This window comes from Scyliorhinus canicula, chromosome 9 (assembly GCF_902713615.1).
Source record: "Scyliorhinus canicula chromosome 9, sScyCan1.1, whole genome shotgun sequence".
NCBI lineage: Eukaryota > Metazoa > Chordata > Chondrichthyes > Carcharhiniformes > Scyliorhinidae > Scyliorhinus > Scyliorhinus canicula.
In genome coordinates, this window is record NC_052154.1 from 182059278 (window position 1) to 182083245 (window position 23968).

Below are 23968 nucleotides of genomic sequence, written 5' to 3' on the forward strand. Positions count from 1 at the left end.
CAATCTTGATCTCGCCCCGGGAGGGGGTCTCCCAGACCATTAGAGACCCTGGGTGGTCGGGGACAGGGCAGAGTGACACCCTGGCTCTCTGTCTGACCCTGGCACCCTGACAGTGCCACTCTGCCTGGGTGTTTGGGTGCCAGGTTGGCACTAACGGGAATCAGGCCGGGAAGGGCCTTACCACGTGGAGGGAGGGGAGGGGGGAAAACGATCGGGGCAGCCAGACAAAATGGCACCCTGGTCAGCGAGGGACCGGTCCTGCTGGGATCGGCAGCAGGAAATAACTCGAACTGTGGCGTCGGCGGAGAGAAATTCCCGAAGGCCACAGGAAATGGCAAAGTGCCGCTGAATAGCCGGGTGATTCTCGGTGCTGCAGCCGCTGAGAAACAACCCACTAAACGCACCCAAAACTGGACCTAGATTTTTTTCTGGTTAAATCGCGCCCATAAATTCAACGGTAAATTTTATCTTAATTTCAGTACACAATGCAATGTTTTATCATTCATAAATGTAATGTATTGTAATTTGTGACCACAATGTTGTACCAAGTTTATACTCAAAATGTTCCCAATGGACTGAATGAATGCTGGATGATTGTATAAGTGGCTCTTATCAAAATAGAACAGCGTTTTTAAAAATTCAGTCACGGGATGTGGGCATCGCTGGTGAGGCAGCATTTATTGCCCATCCCTAATTGCCTTGAGAAGATGGAGATAATATGCCTCATTGAACGGCTCTGTCCCTGAGGTGTAGGTCGCTGTTAGGGAGGGTGCTCCAGGAGATTGATCCAGAGACAGTAAAGGATCGGTGATATATTTCCAAGTCAGGGTGATGAGTGACTTGGAGGGGAACCTCCAGGTGGTGACGTTCCCAGGTATCTGCTGCTTTTGTCCTTTTAAATGGTAGTGGTTGTGGGTTTGGAAGGTGCTGTCAATGGGGACTTGGTGAGTTACTGCAGAGCATCTTGTAGATGGTGCACATGGCTGCCACTCGGTGATGGAGAGAGTGGATGTGTGAGTTGGGATGCCAATCAAGTGGGCTGCTTTGTCTTGGATGGTGTCGAGATTCTTGAGTGTTGTTGGAGCTGCACCTATCCAGGCAAGTGGAGCGTATTCCATTATACTCCTGACTTGTGCCTGGTAGATGGTGGACAGGCTTTAGGCAGTCAGGAGGGGAGTGATTCACCACAGCATTCCTAGCCTTTGACCTACTCTGCTAGCCACAGTGTTTATATGGCTAATCCAGTTAAGTTTCTGGTAAATGGTAACTCTGAGAATGGTGATATTGGGGGGTTCAGTGGTGGCAATGTCATTGAATGCCAAAGGGTGATGATTCGATTCTCTCTTGTTGGATATGGTCATTATCTGGTACTTGTGTGGCGTGAATGTACTTGCCACTTGTCAGCCCAAACCTGTATAATGTCCAGATCTTGGTGGTTCATTCCCTGGCTTGTTTATAATGGTAGAATGGACTATGCCAGACCATGAGGTTACAGACTGTGGTTGAGTACAATTCTGCTGCTGCTGATGGCCCATAGGGCCTCATGGTTTCCCAATCTTGAGTTGCTAGATTGTTTGATGTCTATCGCAGTTAGCACAGTGGTAGTGCCACACAACATGATGGTGGGTATGCTCAATGTGAAGACAAGATTTGGTCTCCACAAGGTCTGTGTGGCAGTGACTCCTACTGACACTGTCATTGACAAATACATCTGTGGCAGGCAGGTTCGTGGGGATGAGTTCTAGTATGTCTTTCTCACTTGTTGGTTCCCCCACCAGCTGCTGCAGGCCTAATCTATCATAGAATCATAAAATTTACAGTGTAGAAGGAGGCCACCCAGCCCATCGCATCTGCACCGGCTCTCAGAAAGAACACCCCACTTTATGCCACACCAACACCCTATCCCTGTAACCCAGTACCCCTCCTAATCTAAGGGCAATTTAGCATGGCCAATCCACCTAACCTGTACACCTTTGGACTGTGGGAGGAAACCGGAGCACCTGGAGGAAACCCACGCAGACACGGGGAGAACGTGCAGACTCCACACAGGCAGTGACCTAGCGGGGAATCGAACCTGGGACTCTGGAGCTGTGAAGCAACTGTGCTAACCACTGTGCTACCATGCCTCCCTCAAGTCTAGCAGCTATGTCCTTTAGGGCCCAGCCAACCCGATCAGTATTGGTGCTACCGAGCCACTCATGCTGATGGACAAAGAAGACCCCTACCCATTCTGTGCTCTTGCCATCCTCAGTGCTTCCTCCAAGTGGTGTTGAATATGGAGATACTGATTCATCTGCTGAGGGGGGAGCGATACCTGGTAATCAGGAGGAGGTTTCCTTTCCCACGTTTGACCTGATGCCACGTCGGAGTTGATGTTGAGGATTCCCAGGGCAATTCCCTCCCAACCGTATGCCACTGTGCCGCCCCCTCTGCAGGATCGGTCCTGCCGATGGGGCAGGAGATAGGCTGAGATGGTGAGGGTGGCGTCTGGGACGTTCTCTGTGAGGTACGATTCAGTGAATACGACTATGTCAGTCTATTGCTTGACTAGTCTGTGAGGCAGCTCTCCCAGTTTTTGCACAGGCCTCCAGATGTTAGTAAGGAGGAGGTTGCAGGTTCGACAGGGCTGGGTTTATCGTTGTCGTTTCCGACAAGGTGACTAGGTTGATGCCAGGTGGCCCGTCCAGTTTCATTCCTTTTAGACATTTTAGCTGCTTTATACAACTGAGCGGCTAGCTAGGCTACTTCAAAGGTCATTTAAAAGTCAACCACATTGTTGTGGGTCTGGAGTCACATGTCGGCCAGACCAGGTAAGGACGGCAGATTTCCTTCCCTAAAGGACATTAGTGACCCAGATGGGTTTTTACGACAATCGATAATGGCTTCACGGTCATCTTTAGTCTTTTGATTCCAGAATTTTTCTTGAATTCAAATTCCACCACCTGCCCAGAGGGGTTGAAACCCACGTCCCCTGACTCTCTGGATTACTAGTCCAGTGATAGCGATATTGTCACTGGGATAGTAATCTAGAATCATATTTAAAGTGCAGAAGGAGGCCATTCAGCCCATCGAGTCTGCACCGGCTCTTGGAAAGAGCACCCTATCCAAGCCCACACCACCACGCCATAACCCAGTAACCCCACCTAACTTTTTGGACACTAAGGGGCAATTTAGCATGGCTAATCCACCTAACCTGCTCATCTTTGGACTGTGGGAGGAAACCGGAGCACCCGGAGGAAACCCACGCACACACGGGGAGAACGTGCAGACTTCGCACAGACAGTGACCCAAGCCGGAATCGAACCTGGGACCCTGGAGCTGTGAAGCAATTGTGATAACCACTGTGCTACCGTGCTGCCCATATAGAGTTCTGGGGACTCGTGTTTGAATCGCACCATGGCAGACGGTGAAATTGAATTCAATGAAATAACAGTGAACAGTGTGATGATAAAAATCACTTATTCTGACACTGCAGTTACTCAACATTCTTAGCAAATCCTTTATAAGTTAATATGAATCTGCAGTCAAAGGCATTGTTCACATTATAAGTTTAAGCCTGTGTTTCACTTAAGATAAGGCACCACATGAGGAAAGAAAATGCCCGTACCAAAATGATACACTCTATATTCCTGAACCATGTTCAAAGTTAAATCGTATTGTTTCCTTTTGCATTCAGTTAAATGAAAGGATTGACAAAGTTCTTGTAAAACTAGCTTGGTTTGTTGCAAACCTATTGTACTGACTCTAGTGGGCGCTTTATTGTAAAGGAGAAATTTGTTTGGATGCGAGAGATGCGTGTTGTGAAAGGTCACATAAACAGTCCAAAGCAGCACCAACTGAGTTTTTGGACTGCCAACATGAATCTTTCTTCCCATCTATTTCCCCGCTCCGCCGCGTGTTATGCACAGTTAGAACACACACTGACCCGATTACAGGGCGAAATTCTCCGACCCCCACGACGGGTCAGAGAATAGCGGGAGGGCCTTCCCGACATTTTTCCCGCCCTCCCGCTATTCTCCCCCCCCACCCCCCGCCCAACTCCCGACACGAATCGCTGCTGCCGTTTTTTTACGGCCGGCAGCGATTCACAGCTGTTCGATGGGCCGAAGTCCCAGCCCTTTACGCTGTTTTTACGAACGGCAAACAGACCTGGTCTGGCTGTTCGTAAAAACGGCGGGAACAACTCGCTTTTTATAACCATGGCACCGATTGGCACGGCAGTACCACGGCCGTGCCAAGGGTGCCATGGGCCCGCGATCGGTGGGCACCGATCGCGGGCAGCGGGCCCGATGCCCGCGCACTCTTTCTCCTTCCGCCGCCCCATAGTATCCATTCGCGGGGCGGCTGAGGGGCATCCCGGCCCGCGCATGCGCGGGTTTTGCGCAAATACGCGATGACGCCATCCGCGCATGCGCGGGTTGGAGTCTTCCAATCCGCGCATGCGCGGCTGACGTCATATGACGCGTCAGCCGGCGCTAACTCCGGCAAGCGGGCTTAACGAAATTCGTTAAGCCCGTGATGCCGGAGCTTGCGGCGTCGGGCTGCTAGCCCCGACCGGGGACCAGAATCGGTTCCCGGTCGGGAAGGGGCGCGCTGGCGTCAAACCCGCCCGGGTTTGACGCCAGCCTTACGATTTCTCCCGTGTTGGGAGAATTGCGCCCACTATGTTTGATTATATCTTTTACACCACTTAGCTCTGGGCCCATTATTACAATATCAAATATTTTCAAACACTGCTGTATCCATGATGAGACCATCAATTCACGCGACCCGTGGTTAGAAGCGAACAGTGGTTTTAATCATCTTACAACAGAGCCTGCCTGTGACAAGATGAACTCTTGATGAACTGGCAGGCAGGCTCACAACAGCAACCTTTATACTTCTGGTTAGGGGGAGCAGCCATGGGCGGAGCCATGGGCAGAGCCAAGGGTGGAGCCCAGTACAAGCTCCTCATCTCCCCCTATGGGTAGAGCCGCGCAACTACACGTGATCTCACACAAGGTACAGGCTCAACACATGTTGTACAATACAGTGGGGACTATTAGTGTTTATAATTCACCACAATCCATATTCGTAAATTCATAGATAACAGATTAAAAACTAACATTTTGGGTGAGATGATGTCCTCCATTTGCACTCGGATAACATGAACATTCGCTTGCTACTTCCAGCAAAACCATTACAAAAGAACAGGCTAAAAACTTAACGCCATACAAATATATCAGAGGGAATTTTCCTGCTGGTTTTACAATCTTACTACCATAACATTTTACAAACATTATGAACTAGCGCAATTTCAGCAAATTTACAGATCTGAGGGCGGAGTCATTGGAATGACCCAAGATGCATTTGGAGACTGTTGGAAATGATCAAGGTTTTTGGGGCACAGAGCAATCATATACTTAACATTCTTACACCCAAGCCTCCTTAATCTTTATGGATTTGTTTTACATCCAATTATGTGATTCTCTGAGCACAATTGCCACAGGAAATTCCGCCCCAGTACTTTCCCTACTTCAATCACTTGTACTTCTGCAACTATAAATATCGATAGTGACCGCACAATGTTCGCTTTGGCAGTGTTGCCCCAGATGCTAACAATTCGTTGGAATTGCTGAAAGCACATTGAAGCAACTAGGTTATATTGTAATCATAAATCAGCTATGATCTCCCAAAACAACCCTGACAAGCTTGTCGAGCAGTTTCGCTGCTCTTTGCAGTGATACGATGTCTGCGATGCAGGCCTGTGGCCAATTTGATTTTTTTTTTTAAGGATTTGCATGTTTCAAACTCTTCATGAGAGCACCTGAATTGGCTTGTCTTCAAAACTTTCCAAATGATACAGTGTGGTGAATTGCACAATGTTGGACTCAAGATGGCGCCAGAGCATGGCGACCCTCGCTCACAGATCCTCTTCCTCCCTTTCTCATTACCGCACTAACTTTCTCACCCGATACCTGTGTCAACGTATTTACGTTGTGCATTTATCTTTGTCCTATGTTTTTTCATGTATGGAACGGTCTGTTTGGACTGTACGCAGAACAATACTTTTCACCGTACCTCATTACACGTGACGATAAATCAACTCAAATGTATAATGTCACAAAACTGGGTGAAAGGTCATTTTAATCCATTAGGATTTCCCCCCTATGATGTTTATGTGGAGTGTGGGTCAGCGGAGTTCTAGCACATTATGTTCGCACCCCACTGGAAATTTATTTCTTTGATTGAGTGCCAGAGAATTTACGCTGTAACTATAGAAAGCTAAAGAGACAGATTGAGTACAGGTGTGTTTAGAGGTTGCGTTAAATTAAAGATTACCATTAGAAGAGTAACTGCCTTGTTTTTTAGATTGCAAGCTGTTGAGACTATTTACAAAAGAAAAGGAAGAAAGTAGTTGTGTCACCTTCTGATTATTGTGTAATAAGCAACGTTTTAAAAGAGAGAAAATGTTTGAAAAACCCAGCAAGTCCGGCAGGATCTGTGCTGAGATAAACAGAGTTAACGTTTTGAGTACGGCTGGCTCTTCCTTAGGACCCACAGATGCTGCCGGACATGCTGAGTATTTCCAGCACTTTTTACTTTAATTTCAGATCTCCAGCATCCTATGGACTTGATCCATTGTGGGTGAGGTTCACATCGCAATGTCTAGTGAGATTGTATTGTATCTCGCGAGGCATTGCGAGCCGGGTAGATCCTGGGAGCGGAGTCTCCCGGCTTTCAACGGCCACGCTGTGCCGCGGTGAGCTGCTTTTTCGGGTACAGCGTGACTGTTGGATTGCGCCCTAAGTGCTGAAGCGGGACTGAATCGGTGGTGTTCTACGTCCTCGAAAATGGCGCCAGTCAGGATCCGTTGACGGGCTAGCACTCAACGTGCGAACGAGAGCGATTCCAATTAGGTTTGCTAGAGCCGGGATTGACACTCGAGAGGCTGACAAGCTGCAGCTGCACGTAATCCTGGCTGGACAGATGCGGAGCTCGAGATCCACTGGATGCCATGGAGGAGAGGCGGAGCACTCTATTCATCGGGGTGGTAAGGAGGCTGCCAACCGCCGCCGTACAGATGGCAGAGGCCGTGAGCGCCGTGGGCCCCACTGCCAGGACCGGCCAGTAGAACTGTAATAAGCTGCACGACCTCCTCAGGGTGGCCAGGGGGCCAGGGTGAGTAACCAGCACCTGGCACCAAACCCCATCTCACACACCTGTACCAGGCATTCCCCCCCCCCCCCCCCCCCCCCCCGAGGGCAACCGAACCCCACCCTCCGGAAGTCTGCTTGCACCCCACTCTGCATCACATACCAACACCCATACCAACACCATGGCCAGATGCCCTGCACACACAGGCTACCAGCTTCCACCCCCGTGCTGCCCTTGTCCGACTGCCTCACACTGTGCATTTTCGGTGCCTCCCCCCCAGGAGAAGGCAGCACATAACCGCAGGGAGAGAGAGTAACTGGAAGGGGCCTTCCTGATCGCGGCTCTGTACTGCTGTAGAGCGGCTGGCATTGGACTTGGGTCGGTGGCCTGGAGAGTGGGCAGTCGCCGAGGTGGAGGTTGGCATCAGGGAACCAAATGAACCACACGCCACCCCAGTACTCCACCACCCCAACATCCCACCACCTCCACACCATCACCGCACCCCCACCCAGCACCCCACCCCCTCCACACCACCCCATTACCTCCACCCCAGCACCTCACCACCTCCACACCACCCCATTATCCCCACCACCCCATTACCCCCACCCAGCACCCCACCCCCTCCACACCACCCCATTACCTCCAGCCCAGCACCTCACCACCTCCGCACCACCCCATTACCCCCACCCCAGCACCTCACCACCTCCACATCATCCTATGTGGCATGCCTTGCATCTTTTTTTAAATTTAGAGAAACCCAATTATTTGTTTTTCCAATTAAGGGGCAATTTAGCATGGCCAATCTACCTATCCTGCACATCTTTGGGTTGTGGGGGTGAAATTCACGCAGACACGGGGAGAATGTGCAAACTCCACACGAACAGTGACCCAGGGCCGGGATTCGAACCTGGGTCCTCAGCGCCGCAGTCCTAGTGCTAACCACTGCGCCACATGCCACCCTATGTCTTGCATCTTGCCGGATCACCTGGCGATGGGGCGAGCCTGTCTGGTGGCCTCCGCCCCTGGTCACAATCCCAGGATATGTCGAGCGACAAGGCAAGACTGGATATTGACGCAATCTCCCAAACGCCAACCCGCAACACCCCATCAGTCTGGGGATGACATTGACTTTTCACTATCTGGACTTGAATGACACGGGTGAGGTGCAGGTGGGGATGGTCTGGGAGGCCCTGAAGGCAGTGATCAGGGGAGAGCTGATCTCCATAAGGGCGCACAGAGAAAGAAAGGAGAGGCAGGAGAGGGAGAGGCTGGTGGGGGAGCTATTGGAAGTGGATAGGAGATATGCGGAGGCACCAGAGGAGGGGCTGCTGGGAGAACGGCGCAGCCTGCAGGTCAAGTTCGACCTGCTGACCACCAGGAAGGCAGAGACGCAGTGGAGAAGGGCACAGGGCGCGGTCTATGAGTATGGGGAAAAGGCGAGCAGGATGCTGGCACACCAGCTTCGCAAACGAGATGCGGCTAGGGAGATTGGGGGAGTGAAGGAGAGGGGCGGGAAGGTAGTGCAGAAGGGGCAAGAAGTGAACGGGGTCTTCAGGGATTTTTACAAGGAGTTGTATCGGTCTGAGCCGCCGACGAGGAGAGGGGGAATGGAGGACTTCCTAAACAAATTGAGGTTCCCAAGGGTCCAGGAGGGGCTGGTAGAAGGGCTGGGGGCGCCAATAGGGCTAGAGGAGCTAGTCAAGGGAATAGGTCAGATGCAAGCGGGGAAGGCGCCGGGGCCAGATGGGTTCCCGGTGGAATTCTATAAGAAAAATGTGGACTTGGTGGGACCGGTACTGGTACGAGCCTTTAATGAGGCGCGAGAGGGGGGGGTTCTGCCCCCGACAATGTCGCAGGCTCTGATCTCCCTGATATTGAAGCGGGATAAAGACCCCGTGCAGTGCGGGTCCTACAGGCCTATCTCGCTTCTGAACGTGGATGCCAAGTTGCTGGCAAAGATCCTGGCAGCTAGAATAGAGGATTGTGTGCCAGGGGTAATCCATGAGGACCAGACGGGGTTCGTGAAGGGGCGGCAGCTCAACACGAACGTGCGGAGATTGCTGAATGTAATTATGATGCCGGCAGTGGAGGGGGAGGCTGAGATAGTGGTAGCGCTGGACGCGGAGAAGGCATTCGATAGGGTGGAGTGGGAGTACCTGTGGGAGACGTTGGAACGGTTTGGGTTTGGGGAAGGGTTTATTAAGTGGGTGAAGTTGCTCTACTCGGCCCCGACGGCGAGTGTAGTGACAAACGGGAGGAGGTCGGAGTATTTCGGGCTCCACCGAGGGACCAGGCAGGGATGTCCCCTATCCCCCCTACTTTTCGCACTGGCGATTGAACCGTTGGCGATGGCACTGAGGGGTTCAGGGGGGTGGAGAGGACTGACTAGGGTAGGGGAGGAACATCGAGTATCGCTGTATGCGGATGATCTACTGCTGTACGTGGCAGACCCAGAAGGGGGAATGCCGGAGATAATGGAACTATTAGCAGAGTTTGGGGACTTTTCGGGGTACAAACTAAATTTGGGCAAAAGCGAGGTTTTTGTGATACACCCGGGGGACCAGGGAGAGGGTATTGGGAGACTCCCCTTCAAGCGAGCAGGAAAGAGCTTTAGGTACTTAGGGGTGCAGGTGGCAAGGAACTGGGGGACCCTCCACAAGTTGAACTTTTCCAGGCTGGTGGAACAGATGGAGGAGGAATTTAAGAGGTGGGACATGGTACCGTTGTCGCTGGCGGGGAGGGTGCAGTCAATCAAAATGACGGTCCTCCCAAGGTTCTTGTTTTTATTTCAGTGCTTGCCCATCTTCCTCCCTAGGGCCTTCTTCAAAAAGGTGACGAGTAGCATCATGAGCTACGTGTGGGCGCATGGCACCCCAAGGGTGAGGAGGGTCTTTTTGGAGCGGAGCAGGGACAGTGGAGGGCTGGCACTGCCCAATCTCTCGGGGTACTACTGGGCGGCAAATGTGTCAATGGTGCGCAAGTGGATGATGGAAGGGGAGGGGGCAGCTTGGAAACGAATGGAGAGGGCGTCCTGTGGCAACACAAGCCTGGGGGCCCTAGTAACGGCACCATGGCCGCTCCCCCCCACGAGGTACACCACGAGCCCGGTGGTGGCGGCCACCCTCAAGATATGGGGGCAGTGGAGGCGACATAGGGGGGAAATGGGAGGTCTGTTGGCGGCGCCAATAAGAGGGAACCATAGATTCATCCCGGGGAACATCGACGGGGGATTTCAGAGCTGGTACAGGGTGGGCATACGGCAGCTGAAGGACCTGTTTATAGAGGGGAGGTTTGCGAGCCTGGGAGGGCTGGAGGAGAAGTTTGAGCTCCCCCCGGGAAACATGTTCAGATATTTACAAGTGAAGGCATTTGCTAGGCGGCAGGTGGAGGGGTTTCCCCTGCTTCCCAGTAAGGGGGTGAGTGATAGGGTGCTCTCGGGGGTCTGGGTCGGAGGGGGGAAGATATCAGACATCTACAAGATAATGCAGGAGGCGGAAGCAGCATCAGGGAGGAGCTGAAAGCCAAGTGGGAAGGGGAGCTGGGAGAGCAGATAGAAGACGGGACGTGGGCGGATGCACTGGAGAAGGTCAACTCTTCCTCCTCGTGTGCGAGACTGAGCCTCATTCAATTTAAGGTGCTGCATAGAGCTCACATGACGGGGACAAGGATGAGCCGGTTCTTTGGGGGTGAGGACAGGTGTGTCAGATGTCTGGGAAGCCCAGCGAACCATGTGCATATGTTCTGGGCATGTCCGGTGCTGGAAGGGTTCTGGAAGGGGGTGGCAAGGACGGTGTCGAAGGTGGTGGGGTCCAGGGTCAAACCAGGATGGGGGCTTGCGATCTTTGGGGTCGGGGTAGAACCGGGGGTACAGGAGGCTAGGGAGGCCGGAATACTGGCCTTTGCGTCCCTAGTGGCTCGACGAAGGATATTAATTCAATGGAAGGACGCGAGGCCTCCAAGCGTTGAAACTTGGATTAACGATATGGCTAGCTATATTCAGCTAGAAAGGATCAAATTTGCCCTGAGAGGGTCGGTACAGGGATTCGCCAGGCGGTGGCAACCTTTCCTTGACTTTTTAGATCAGAGATAGACGTTCGGGGTCGTGGCTGCAGCAACCCGGGGGGGGGGGAGAGGGGGGGGGGGGGGGGGGGGGAGAGGGGGGGGGGGAGGGGAGGGGGGGGGGGAGGGGGGGGGGGGAGGGGGGGGAGGGGGGGGACATGCACGACTGTAACGCGGGCAAGTCTGCTCGCTGCTCATGTCTGAAACTGTAGGCTGCCTTGTTTGTTAAGGTTGCCTGGGGGGGGGTAGGGGGGGGGGGGGGGGGGGGGGGGGGGGGGGGGGGGGGGGGGAAGGACTGGTGCGCGCGAGAGGGCGGGCGAGGGAGGGACATTTGCCTAGAGGGATTGTGTTGTAAATAATTTAAAAATTAGTAGGGGTAAATGTCTGTATGGAAAAACTCTTTCAATAAAAATTATTTAAAAAAAAAAAGACATTGACTTTCCGTCACAGCGGTCTCCAACACCCTCTTCCATCCCAAAGACACTCACCTCCGTTGGGCATTATAGTGAAGAGGCTCCTGGGGCATTATCTGGTGCACACCGTACACACATGTCGCGGTACAACAGGTGGAGGTATAAACCCCTGAGGGGGCAGAAAGCCGGAAGGCGGCCTGACCACAGGGACTAGCTACCATCCAGATGGGTCTTGGGCTTCTGGAAAGAGTGGTCCCATCATCAAATCATTGTGAATGACTATGATTTAGTAGCCATTACTGAAACATGGTTAAAGAATGGTCACGACTGGGAGTTAAATATCCGAGGGTATCAAACTATTCGGAAGGACAGAGGGGATGGTAAGGGAGGTGGTGTAGCTCTGCTATTTAAGGATGACATCCGGGCAATAGTAAGGGATGACATTGGTGCTATGGAGGATAAGGTTGAATCCATTTGGGTGGAAATCAGGAATAGTAAGGCGAAAAAGTCACTGATAGGAGTAGTCTATCGGCCACCAAATAGTAACATTATGGTGGGGCAGGCAATAAACAAAGAAATAACTGATGCATGTAGAAATGGGACAGCAGTTATCATGGGGGATTTTAATCTACATGTCGATTGGTTTAACCAGGTCGGTCAAGGCAGCCTTGAGGAGGGAGTTTATAGAATGTATCCACGATAGTTTCCTCGAACAGTATGTAATGGAACCCATGAGGGACCAAGGGATCCTAGATCTGGTCCTGTGTAATGAGACAGGGTTGATTAATGATCTCATAGTTAGGGACCCTCTCGGAAGGAGCGATCATAATATGGTGGAATTTAAAATACAGATGGAGGGTGAGAAGGTAAAATCAAACACTAGTGTTTTGCGCTTAAACAAAGGAGATTACAGTGGGATGAAAGAAGAGCTAGCTAAGGTAGACTGGGAGGAAAGACTTTATGGTGAAACAGTTGAGGAACAGTGGAGAACCTTCCAAGCAATTTTTCACAGTGCTCAGCAAAGGTTTATACCAACAAAAAGGAAGGACGGTAGAAAGAGGGAAAATCAACCGTGAATATCTAAGGAAATAAGGGAGAGTATCAAATTGAAGGAAAAAGCATATAAAGTGGCAAAGATTGGTAGGAGACTAGAGGACTGGGAAATCTTTAGGGGGCAACAGAAAGCTACAAAAAAAGCTATAAAGAAGAATAAGATAGATTAGGAGAGTAAACTTGCACAGAATATAAAAACAGATAGTAAAAGTTTCTACAAATATATAAAACAAAAAAGAGTGGCTCAGGTAAATATTGGTCCTTTAGAGGATGAGAAGGGAGATTTGATAATGGGAGATGAGGAAATGGCTGAGGAACTGAACAGGTTTTTTGGGTAGGTCTTCACAATGGAAGACACAAATAACATGCCAGTGACTGATAGAAATGAGGCTATGACAGGTGAGGACCTAGAGATGATTGTTATCACTAAGGAAGTAATGATGGGCAAGCAAATGGGGCTAAAGGTAGACAAGTCTCATGGCCCTGATGGAATGCATCCCAGAGTGCTAAAAGAGATGGCAAGGGAAATTACAAATGCACGAGTGATAATTTACCCAAATTCACTAGACTCTGGGGCGGTCCCAGTGGATTGGAAATTAGCAAACATGACACCACTATTTAAAAAAGGAGGTAGGAAGAAAGCGGGTAATTATAGGCCAGTTAGCTTAACTTTGGTAGTTGAGAAGATGCTGGAATCTATCATCAAGGAAGAAATAGCGAGGCATCTGGATGTAAATTGTCCCATTGGGCAGATGCAGCATGGGTTCATAAAGGGCAGGTCGTGCCTAACTAATTTTGTGGAATTTTTTGAGGGCATTACCAGTGCGGTAGATAACGGGGAGCCAATGGATGTGGTATATCTGCATTTCCAGAAAGTTTTTGACAAGGTGCCACACAAAAGATTGCTACATAAGATAAAGATGCATGGAATTAAGGGTAAAGTAGTAGCATGGATAGAGGATTGGCTAATTAATAGAAAGCAAAGAGTGGGGATTAATGGGTGTTTCTCTGGTTGGCAATCAGTAGCTAGCGGTGTCCCTCAGGGATCAGTGTTGGGCCCACAATTGTTCACAATTTACATTGATGATTTGGAGTTGGGGACCAAGTGCAATGTGTCCAAATTTGCAGACAACACTAAGATGAGTGGTAAAGCGAAAAGTGCAGAGGATACCAGAAGTCTGCAGAGGGATTTGGATAGGTTAAGTGAATGGGCTAGGATCTGGCAGATGCAATACAATGTTGACAAATGTGAGGTTATCCATTTTGGTCGGAATAATAGCAAAAGGGATTATTATTTAAATGATAAAATATGAAAAAACATGCTGCTGTGCAGAGAGACCTGGGTGTGCTAGTGCATGAGTCGCAAAAAGTTGGTTTACAGGTGCAACAGGTGATTAAGAAGGCAAATGGAATTTTGTCCTTCATTGCTAGAAGGATGGTGTTTAACTAGGGAGGTTATGCTGCAATTGTATAAGGTGTTAGTGTGGCCACACCTGGAGTATTGTGTTCAGTTTTGGTCTCCTTACCTGAGAAAGGACGTACTTGTGCTGGAGGGTGTGCAGAGGAGATTCACTAGGTTAATCCCAGAGCTGAATGGGTTGGATTACGAGGAGAGGTTGAGTAGACTGTGACTGTACTCGTTGGAATTTAGAAGGATGCGGGGGGATCTTATAGAAACATAAAATTATGAAGGGAATAGATAGGATAGATGCGGGCAGGTTGTTTCCACTGGCGGGTGAAAGCAGAACTAGGGGGCATCGCCTCAAAATAAGGGGAAGTAGTTTTAGGACTGAGTTTAGGAGGAACTTCTTAACCCAAAGGGTTGTGAATCTATGGAATTCCTTGCCCAGTGAAGCAGTTGAGGCTCCTTCATTAAATGTTTTTAAGATAAAGATAGATAGTTTTTTGAAGAATAAAGGGATTAAGGGTTATGGTGTTCGGGCCAGAAAGTGGAGCTGAGTCTCATTGAATGGCGGGGCAGGCTCGAGGGGCCAGATGGCCTACTTCTGCTCCTAGTTCTTATGTTATGTTCTTATGTTATCATGCTGGAGATAAAGACACAGAGCCAGGAACTACATGAGGGGGTGTCAGCAACCATCCAGTGCCTGCAGATGCAGATGGAGGTGTCCAGCGAGGCACATGACAGGGCGCCACTGTCAGAGGCGGCCATGTACCAGGGCCACTTGGTTATTACAGCGGTGCTCCAGAGCCTGGCCCAGTCACAGCAGGTCATGGCTGAGGGCCATGAGGGGAGACGATGGCATAGTGGTGTCATAACTGGACCCCGAGGCCAAGGCTAATACTCTGGGGACATGGGTTCAAATCCCACCCCGGCAGCTGCTGGAATTTGAATTAAAATTGAAAAATCTCGAATATAAAGCATGTCTCAGTAATGGTGTGTTGAGCCATTTGTCTTTCCGCTCTGCGTATATATGGCATTGTTTTGTAACTTAGTTGCGTTGGTTTATAAGATGTAAAATTCTAATAAATACACTTTATAAGAAAGCCCACTTTAACTTTAACAGCCAGAGATAGTCAAACCAGCCAATATAAACCCAACTGAAGCTTCCCAGCTGGAACACATGACATGAAATAATTAAATGTCTGATAATTTGAATGATGAGGGTCTTGCTAATTCAACATCACATTTAATGCAACACTTGCACAATGCAATAAACTTTTATTTTAAAATCCCAAAATGTACTGTTCCCCTCCCCGCCTATGATTATTGCCTACCTAATTTGCAGTTAATCCCTTCATGCTTTGCAAGAGCCATTAGAAATCCAAAGAATGTCACACGTTGCACTTTGTGGAGGATCTGCTTCATGTACGGAGTTGGTGGGTAACTATAAAAAGAAAGACATATTTGTTCTTCACATCTTCCTCACTTGTCTTTAACACAAACAAATTGCATATTCGCAATATATACACAACCTATTTTCATCAAAAATATGAGACATACATGAGGCTAAATGCTAAAGAGGAACCTACGAAAAATCTGACAACTCTACTACAATTTTTAGACTTAACAATTGCTGAGGAATTGAACAGAAGCTGTAGACGGTACAAACTATGCAGGTCGTCATAAGAGATTGGACGAGCTAACTTAGTAGAACACCATTGCATAAACTTTTCCCAATTTGCACAATTTGTTCTACCACTGAGAATGGACTACTTTGCTGTAACAGTGACCTCTTTTCAGTAGCCAAGTTGCCAACCAAGGTTTCTGGATTCAGATGCAATGCTCGGTTCCCAGTTGTGAAGATGTGGAGATGCCGGCGTTGGACTGGGGTGAGCACAGTAAGAAGCCTTACAACACCAGGTTAAATTCCAACAGGTTTGTTTCAGATCACTAGCTTCCTGAGGAAGGAGCAGTGCTCCGAAAGCTAGTGATCTGAAACAAACCTGTTGGACTTTAACCTGTTGTTTTAAGACTTCTTACTGTGCCCAGTTGTGAAAACAAAGGATATTGGATTGGATTTGTTTATTGTCACGTGTACCGAGGTACAGTGAAAAGTATTTTTCTGCGAGCAGCTCAACAGATCATTAAGTACATGAAAATAAAATAAAATAAATACATAATAGGGCAACACAAGGTACACAATATAACTACATAAACACCGGCATCAGGTGAAGCATACAGGGGTGTAGTGTTAATGAGGTCAGTCCATAAGAGGGTCGTTTAAGAGACTGGTAACAGTGGGGAAGAAGCTGTTTTTGAGTCAGTTTGTGCGTGTCCTCAGACTTCTGTATCTCCTGCCCGATGGGAGAAGTTGGAAGAGTGAGTAAGCCGGGTGGGAGGGGTCTTTGATTATGCTGCCCGCTTCCCCCAGGCAGTGGGAGATGTAGATGGAGTCAATGGATGGGAGGCAGGTTTGTTTGATGGACTGGGCTGTGTTCACGACTCTCTGAAGTTTCTTGCGGTCTTGGGCCGAGCAGTTGCCATACCAGGCTGTGATGCAGCCCGATAGGATGCGCCACTGCTGATTTGTTTGAGAACTTTGATTCTCCAGCCGATCTCCGAACGCGATTTCAGCGTTGGCGACCGGAGAATCCCACCCAGGATATTTAACTACTTTAGCTGCCCTGTTCACTGTCAATTTATAATCACCGCAGATTTGGACTGAGCGGTCCGGCTTCAAAGGTACGATGGGTGTGACCCATTCTGATTATTGTGTTGGAGTAATTACTCCCAGATCTTCCAGACGCTTCGACTCCACCTCAACATTTCGGTGCAGAGCATAAGGCACCAGTCTTGCACGAGAAATATTTGGCATTGCTTCCGCCTCTATGTAGATCTTTGCTTTTACTCCTTTTGTGCACTCCAACTGTCCCTGGAAAATTTCACGATGTTTTCAGAGGAGTTCCTGGAAAACCCCGTCTGTGATGCTGAATATTTCTAACCAATTTAGCTTTGCTTTCTTCAGCCAACCTCGCCCAATGAGGTTTAGCCTTTGTCCTTTCACTATGATTAATGGCAGCTGGGCTGACTGCTATTGGTACGATACTGAGATTGATGCTGCATCTTCAGTATGGGTGGGTAATGTGACTGATGTACTGCTGAGATTCACAGGCTGCGGCCCTCCCTGCAGATACCTAACCATTTACTCACCCACTACTGTGGCAGCCGCTTCTACATCCACCTCCATCTTTAACAGCCGACCTTTGAAGGCAAGGACAATCTTAATGGGGAGGGGTTTTGTTTAGTCTCACCATTTGGGCTTATATACTTTTATTTAGAATTTACAGTGCAGAAGGAGGCCATTTGGCCCATCGAGTCTGCACTGACCCCTGGAAAGAGCACCCTACTTAAACTTACACCTCCACCCTATCCCCATAGCCCAGTAACCCCACCCAACCTTTTTGGACACTAGCATGGCGAATCCACCTAACCTGCACATCTTTGGACTGTGGGAGGAAACCGGAGCACCCGGAGGAAACCCACGCAGACACGGGGAGAACGTGCAGACTCCGCACAGACAGTGACCCAAGCCAGAATTGAACCTGGGACCTTGGAGCTGTGAATCAACAGTGCTAGCCACTGTGCTACCGTGCACCAGACTTCGGACTTCTCTTCAGGGTCTTCTTCAATCTTGTTCACTGGAGTCGCCGATGCTTATTTGGGGAAGTCAGAATAGTCTGCCTCACCCTGCACCTGGCTTTTTAAAAAATTCCATCTGAAACAGATGAATTCCTTGCACTTGTATCTATCTTGGGACTGACCTCCGCCACAAAATGACAACAAGTCTCTAAACCTTGAGACTGCCACTCACTTTTCTTTTTCTCTGGCTCTGCTGCCCCCTCATACCGGGAACTTGGAGCAGCTGCCTCTTCCCGTCATAACTGATTTACCTTGCTTTGCGCGCCTTGTAGTTCAAAAGCACTTTGTTCTGCGCTTGAGCCAATTCAACCATTTTGTCCGATCTTTGGTTTCTGCCAGCAATGTCGTCTGAATATTTAATTTATTGATCCCGCAGATCGTCCGATCATGTAACATGGCGCGAAGAGATGTACCAAATTCACAATGTTCCAACATCTGTCTGGCTACAGAAACGGATACCGTTTCTCCAGGATCTCTAATGGTTGTATGGAATTCATAATGCTGTATAAAAATGGAGGGTCTGGGATTGTAATGTTCCCTCTCTAGTTGAACCAATTGATCAAAGGACATAATCCGGAGCCTCCGTAGATATTTAGCTTTGCACGAGGTTATATGTTTGTGGGCCGCAAACTGTAAGAATATAGGGCTAAATTCTCCGCCCCCCACGACGGGTGGGAGAATAGCGGGAGGGCCTTCCCGACATTTTTGCCGCCCTCCCGCTATTGTCCCCCCCCCCCCCCCCCCCGCCGAAGTCCCGACCTGAATCGCTGCCGCCGTTTTTTTACGGCTGGCAGCGATTCTCAGCTGTCAGATGGGCTGAAGTCCCAGCCCTTTACGCCGTTTTTACGAACGGCAAACACACCTGGTCTTGCCGATCGTAAAAACGGCGTGACTAACTCGCTATTAATAACCATGGCACCGATTGGCACGGCCGTACCACGGCCGTGCCAAGGGTGCCATGGGCCCGCGATCGGTGGGCACCGATCGCGGGCAGCGGGCCCGATGCCCGCGCACTACTTGTCCTTCCGCCGCCCCGCAGTATCCATTCGCGGGGCGGCTGAGGGGCAACCCGGCCCGCGCATGCGCGGGTTTCGCGCAAAAACGCGATGACGTCACCCGCGCATGCGCGGGTTGTAGTCTTCCAAACTGCGCATGCGCGGCTGACGTCATATGACGTGTCAGCCGGCGCTAACTCCGGCAAGCGGGCTTAACGATTTTTGTTAAGCCCGTCTTGCCGGAGCCTACGGCGTCGGGCTGCTAGCCCCGACCGGGGACCAGAAACGGTCCCCGGTCGGGAAGGGGCGCTCTGCCGTAAAACCCACCCGGGTTTTACGCCAGCTTTACGATTTCTCCCATTTTGGGAGAATCGCGCCCATAACCTTTCGTTTGACCGTGATTTCATTGGCAGCGAAAAAGGATCGAATCCTTTTGACATATTGGCCCCAACCTCTGGATAAAATGGATCAATTTTCCCGAATAGAGGCATTTCTATTTGGCTGCTGATGATCTTTGACCTTTTTCAGATCCCTAAGAGGCCACACCTCTCCCCCTTTCAAAACGTGCAACTTTCCTTCAATGTATTCTCGCTGCCAATGCTGTAGTTCGAGGCGGAAGAACGAGGTAGTGTCAAAGCACAATGGTGACTTATTTAACAAAATAAGAACAGAACAGTACAACTCCTACACAGGTCTAGTATCCTCGATTGCCAAGCTTACTCTGATGATACCCCGACACCCAAGTTCACACCCAGGCATCCGATACTATAAGGCTCGCTCACTCCGTCCCCATAGGTTCTCGGCGAGCAAGGGATCGCCCTTTAAAGGGGCCATGCTACCACAGTTCCCATTGATAAAAGTGTGGAGAACTAGAGGACAGCCATTTAAGGTGATTGGCAAAAGAGCCAAAGGCGACCTGAGGAAAAACCTTTTGAAGTAGCGAGTGGTTAGAATCTAGAATGCAATCCCTGAAAGTATGATAGAAGAATTGTGGCTTTCAAAAGGACCTGAAGGGATATGGGCAAAGGATGGGGAATGAAACTATTTAAATGCAGAGAATGATCTCTTATGGTGCTGTAACCCTTTTATGATTCTATGACAAAAGTACAGTTTGATAGTTCATGAAACCATTTTTTTGAACACGAGCGTCCTTTGAATGCTCTTAGGGTTAAAGAGAATGGGATATGCGCAATGAAACATTTGTGTGCAGGGACTGAAGATGCCTTTCAGCATCTTTGCCGAACAACAATAAAGAAACTGATGGTAAATCCTCAGAGAGAAACAAATCCCTGGACACTCAAACTTCTGAAAATGTTTTAAACTTCCTCCGGGTGGATTTCTACCTTTGAATTGAACTTTGAGGCAACGTAAAAGTGCCTGCTGTTCAACTGTCTATTTTAACTCAATACAGAGCAATCTTGTGACCCAAACATCAACAGATTAGAAGGATCACATCTCAACAAAGACAGGAAGAATTAATGCCTTCTTGTTTATTGAACTGCCACAATGAAATGTGGCTGAATCAGACAAATAACTTGCCCGTATCTTGCGTTGTATTTTGCCTTTTGTCCATTTTACATATCACAGAGAAATGCAGAGATAAAATCAATTTGTACAAGTCTGCAGCAGATTAATTTGCAAGAGTATTAGCACTTACAAAGTGTCTGATTTGGTCAGAGTGCATTGGGAGTAGACACTTTTAGGTAAATTTGTGACAGAACAGTGGGGCGTATTCAAGAAGGAAATAGGGAGCGTACAGGGCCAACATGTTCTAATCAAGTAAAAGGGTGGGACCTCGAGGTATATACAACATTGGTTAAGGAGAAAAAGGGAGGCTTATGGCGGATACTGAGGGCTGAAAACAGCAGAAGCCATAGAGGCGTATGGAATGATCAAGAGGGAAATTAAAAAGGAAATTAGGAGAACAAAAAGAGGTCATGAAAGGATACAGGCAGGTAAAATAAAGGAAAATCCTCAGTTGTTCTACAAGTACATTAAGGATAAAAGAATAACTAGCAAAAGAATAAGGCCCATCAAGGACCACAGTGGTGGTTTGGACAGGGTAAATAGGAAGCAGCTGTTCCCCTTGGTTGAGGCGGTCAATTACAAGGGGGCTTCGTTTTAGAGTGAGGGGCAGGAGATTCCGAGGGGATTTAAGGAAAAGAGAGTGGCGAGAATCTGGAATGCACTGCCTGGGAAGATAGTGGAGGCTGGAAACCTCACAACCTTTAAAAAGTACTTGAAACATCTTCACATTCAAGGATATGGGACAAGTGCTGGTCAGTGCGATTAACGTGAGATTAGGGATAGTTATTGTTGGTGCAGATTCGATGGGCTGAAGGGCCTTTTCTGCGCTGTACAGAACAGTGCTGTTCACTGCGCTTTGGCTCCATACAGAGGAAAGGAAACCAAATGGGGGGATAGAGTTAATGGTTTGAAATTGTTGAACTCAGTGTTGAATCCAGAATGCTGTAAAGTGCCTAATCAAAAGATGAGGTGCCAATTCTTCCTTCCTTTTCCTATCCCTGAGAGTCGTGCCTGGAAGGCCCTTGATGTCAACTGGTAACAGCGTGACAAACTGGTCTGGGCCCGAGAGCTGGACAGTTTGGAAATATTTTACTGCAAAAACGTATCTTTAGTTTCATGATGTAGGGCTGAATCTTATAGCCAATCCGCAGGCACGAAAGTGGACACGTAGACCCGTAAATTAGGGCGCTGTGCCCATCCATGATTTTATAAGCAGCAGGGGAGGTGTCGGCTACGGCGTCCATCCATCGTACAATTGAGGCCCTTAAGTAGCCCGTAGTCACAAGGGCGTTCCGTGAACAAAGCTGGGTTTCTCTAATGGTAGGTTCAGCCGAAGAAGGTATGTTGTTCTGTTACACAGCATGCCTTTACTAAACAGAGAGGTTGTAGGCCACTGTTGTATGACCATATTTTTTAAGTCTGGAGACATAGACTAAACATTTCCTTTAGGATCACTGTCCTTTATGTCTCTTGATTATTTGGAATAGTATAAGATGCAGTCAGTAGTTTATTAACCTTTACTCTGCTGAATAAACAGAAACTTCATATGTTTAGAAAAAGAATTGGCATGCTTTAAGATGTAACTTGTCTCTGCTCTGTGGCTGACTGATCCAATAACCTGCTTGAATTTCTGAGTCCATGCCAGAATCAATCTGGCATGAATTGAACTTTGGCACAAACTTTGTAATGTAAATCCTGCCAAATGCCAAACCAATTTTATTTTGCCGTGAAATGTGTGATTCTACTGCTAGGCTTTGTGGTGGTATCAATTTGGAGGGAGCTAAATGTCCTGCTTAAAAACAGTATCCCAATAATAGCTCTTTTGGTTTGTATTGATGGAGCTCGTACAAGGTAAACAAAATTGCCTATGACTGGTGTTAACAAAACATTAACCACAGTGAGTACTGTTACAAGATTTCACGATTTAATCAAAGATAAAGCACAGTTCAATTAAGATAACAAACAGTCCATGCCGTGTAATCTGTACAGGTTTGCGGAGGGGATTAAAAGAGTACAGCGCCAAGTCTCTTTGCTTCCTTCCATCACTGAATCTTTTCAGCTGGCAAGCACATTACAGAGAGCCTGTGAAATCAGCAAAGACTGAGACTGGCGCAGTGAGAAGGGCAGGTGACTGCAAAGATGGCAGAGATAGCCCAGTGATGGTACACCTGTCCTTTTAGAGGGAACGTCGACCAATTCACAGAACGCGTGCAAGTGGCAGAAGATGCAGTACAACGATGCGCATTGAAGAAGTTCACTGTTCATGGGGGCAACCTGGAAAACTAGCAAAAGTTAAGGAATTGTTTCAAAACAAAGCTGCCACAGCCTCAGGAAAGTTGGCAAACCCAGGAAACATGCCTGTAAGATGGAGTTATTTTGAACGAATAGTGTTTCATAGACTTACCGCAATTAAAGCTGCAGGTATGTTTAACATTTAATCGCAGGGGCATTGTGGCATAAATTGTGAGGAATTCTCCTGAATTTAGTGGAAGGTTTGCTGGCTATTGTGCTGAAATAAGATGGTACTTCTGCAACTAAACATGGCGGTGAAGTTGTTTTTAAATAGTTTTAACAAAGGCAGTTTCAAGGGATTATATTTGTATTGGTAAACATTATAAATAAGGAGTTGTTTAAGGTGGATTTAATTTAATGTTTCTGTGCCTGGAAGGGACCTAGAGTCAGGTTTATGCTGGACAAAGGTGTTTGTATGTGTGGGGGTTGGTTAAGTTTCAACTGTGAGAGAGGGAGCTATGGTTTGAAAAGTAAATGCAGTTTCTTGGTAACTGGAAGCCCTTGTAGGGAAAAGTTGCATTTGTTGTTTAGTTTTAACTGGAGGCTACAGAAGATAATGCAGACAGACCACCAGAGAAAGAACATCTCACAAAGCAGTTGAAGGCAGGGAGAGAGCGAGAAGGCAGCACTCATAGCTCTGCTCAAAGCAGTGAAGAGCAAGAATCCAGAGGAACTAAAGGACGGTTGGTTTTAGAAACCTGGAAATCGAACAGGATAACGTTCATGGGCAGCACATACCAAGCTGAGAAGGGACTGGCTGGTGAGTTTCTACAGCAATCCTAAATTTTGGAATGTCTTACTAGAGTCTGCAAAACAATTTTTAAAGTAATTGGCTGGAGTTTGTGAAGTCAGACAAGACAAAGAAATCCTGAAGGGTTGGTGTAAAATCCTGAAGTGGATTTTTAAAACATTTTTTATTCATTTACGGGATGTGAGCATTGCTGGTTAGGCCAGCATTTATTGCTCATCCCTAGTTGCACTTCGGAAGATGGTGCTGAGTTGCTTTCCTGAACCACTGCAGTCCCTGAGGTGTAGGTACACCCACAGTGCTGTTAGGGAGGGAGTTCCAGGATTTTGACCTAGTGACACTGAAGGAACGCCGATATATTTCCAGGTCAGGCCGGTGAGTGACTTGGAGGGGAACCTCCAGTTGGTGGGGTTCCCAGGGATCTGCTGCTCTTGTCCTTCTGGATGGTAGTGGTTGTGGGTTTGGAAGGTGCTGTCTGAGGAGCCTTGGTGAGTTACTGCAGTGCATCTTGTAGATTGTACACACTGCAGCCACTGTTCGTCAGTGTTGGAGGGATTGAATGTTTGTGGAAAGAGGAGCAATCAAGCGAGCTGCTTTGTCCTGGATGGTGTCAAACTTCTCGAGTGTTGTTTGGCCTGCACTC

The 23968-nt window shown here is 48.5% G+C and overlaps 1 protein-coding gene across 1 annotated transcript in view; it reads right to left on the reverse strand.

Moving 5' to 3' along the window:
• c9h11orf49 (chromosome 9 C11orf49 homolog) overlaps positions 1-23968 on the reverse strand; it is a 348746-nt gene that overhangs the window by 13485 nt on the left and 311293 nt on the right. The window contains exon 7 of the mRNA XM_038808282.1: positions 15399-15508. Coding sequence (XP_038664210.1) covers positions 15399-15508 — 110 coding nt within the window. The remainder of the gene's footprint in view (positions 1-15398; positions 15509-23968) is intronic.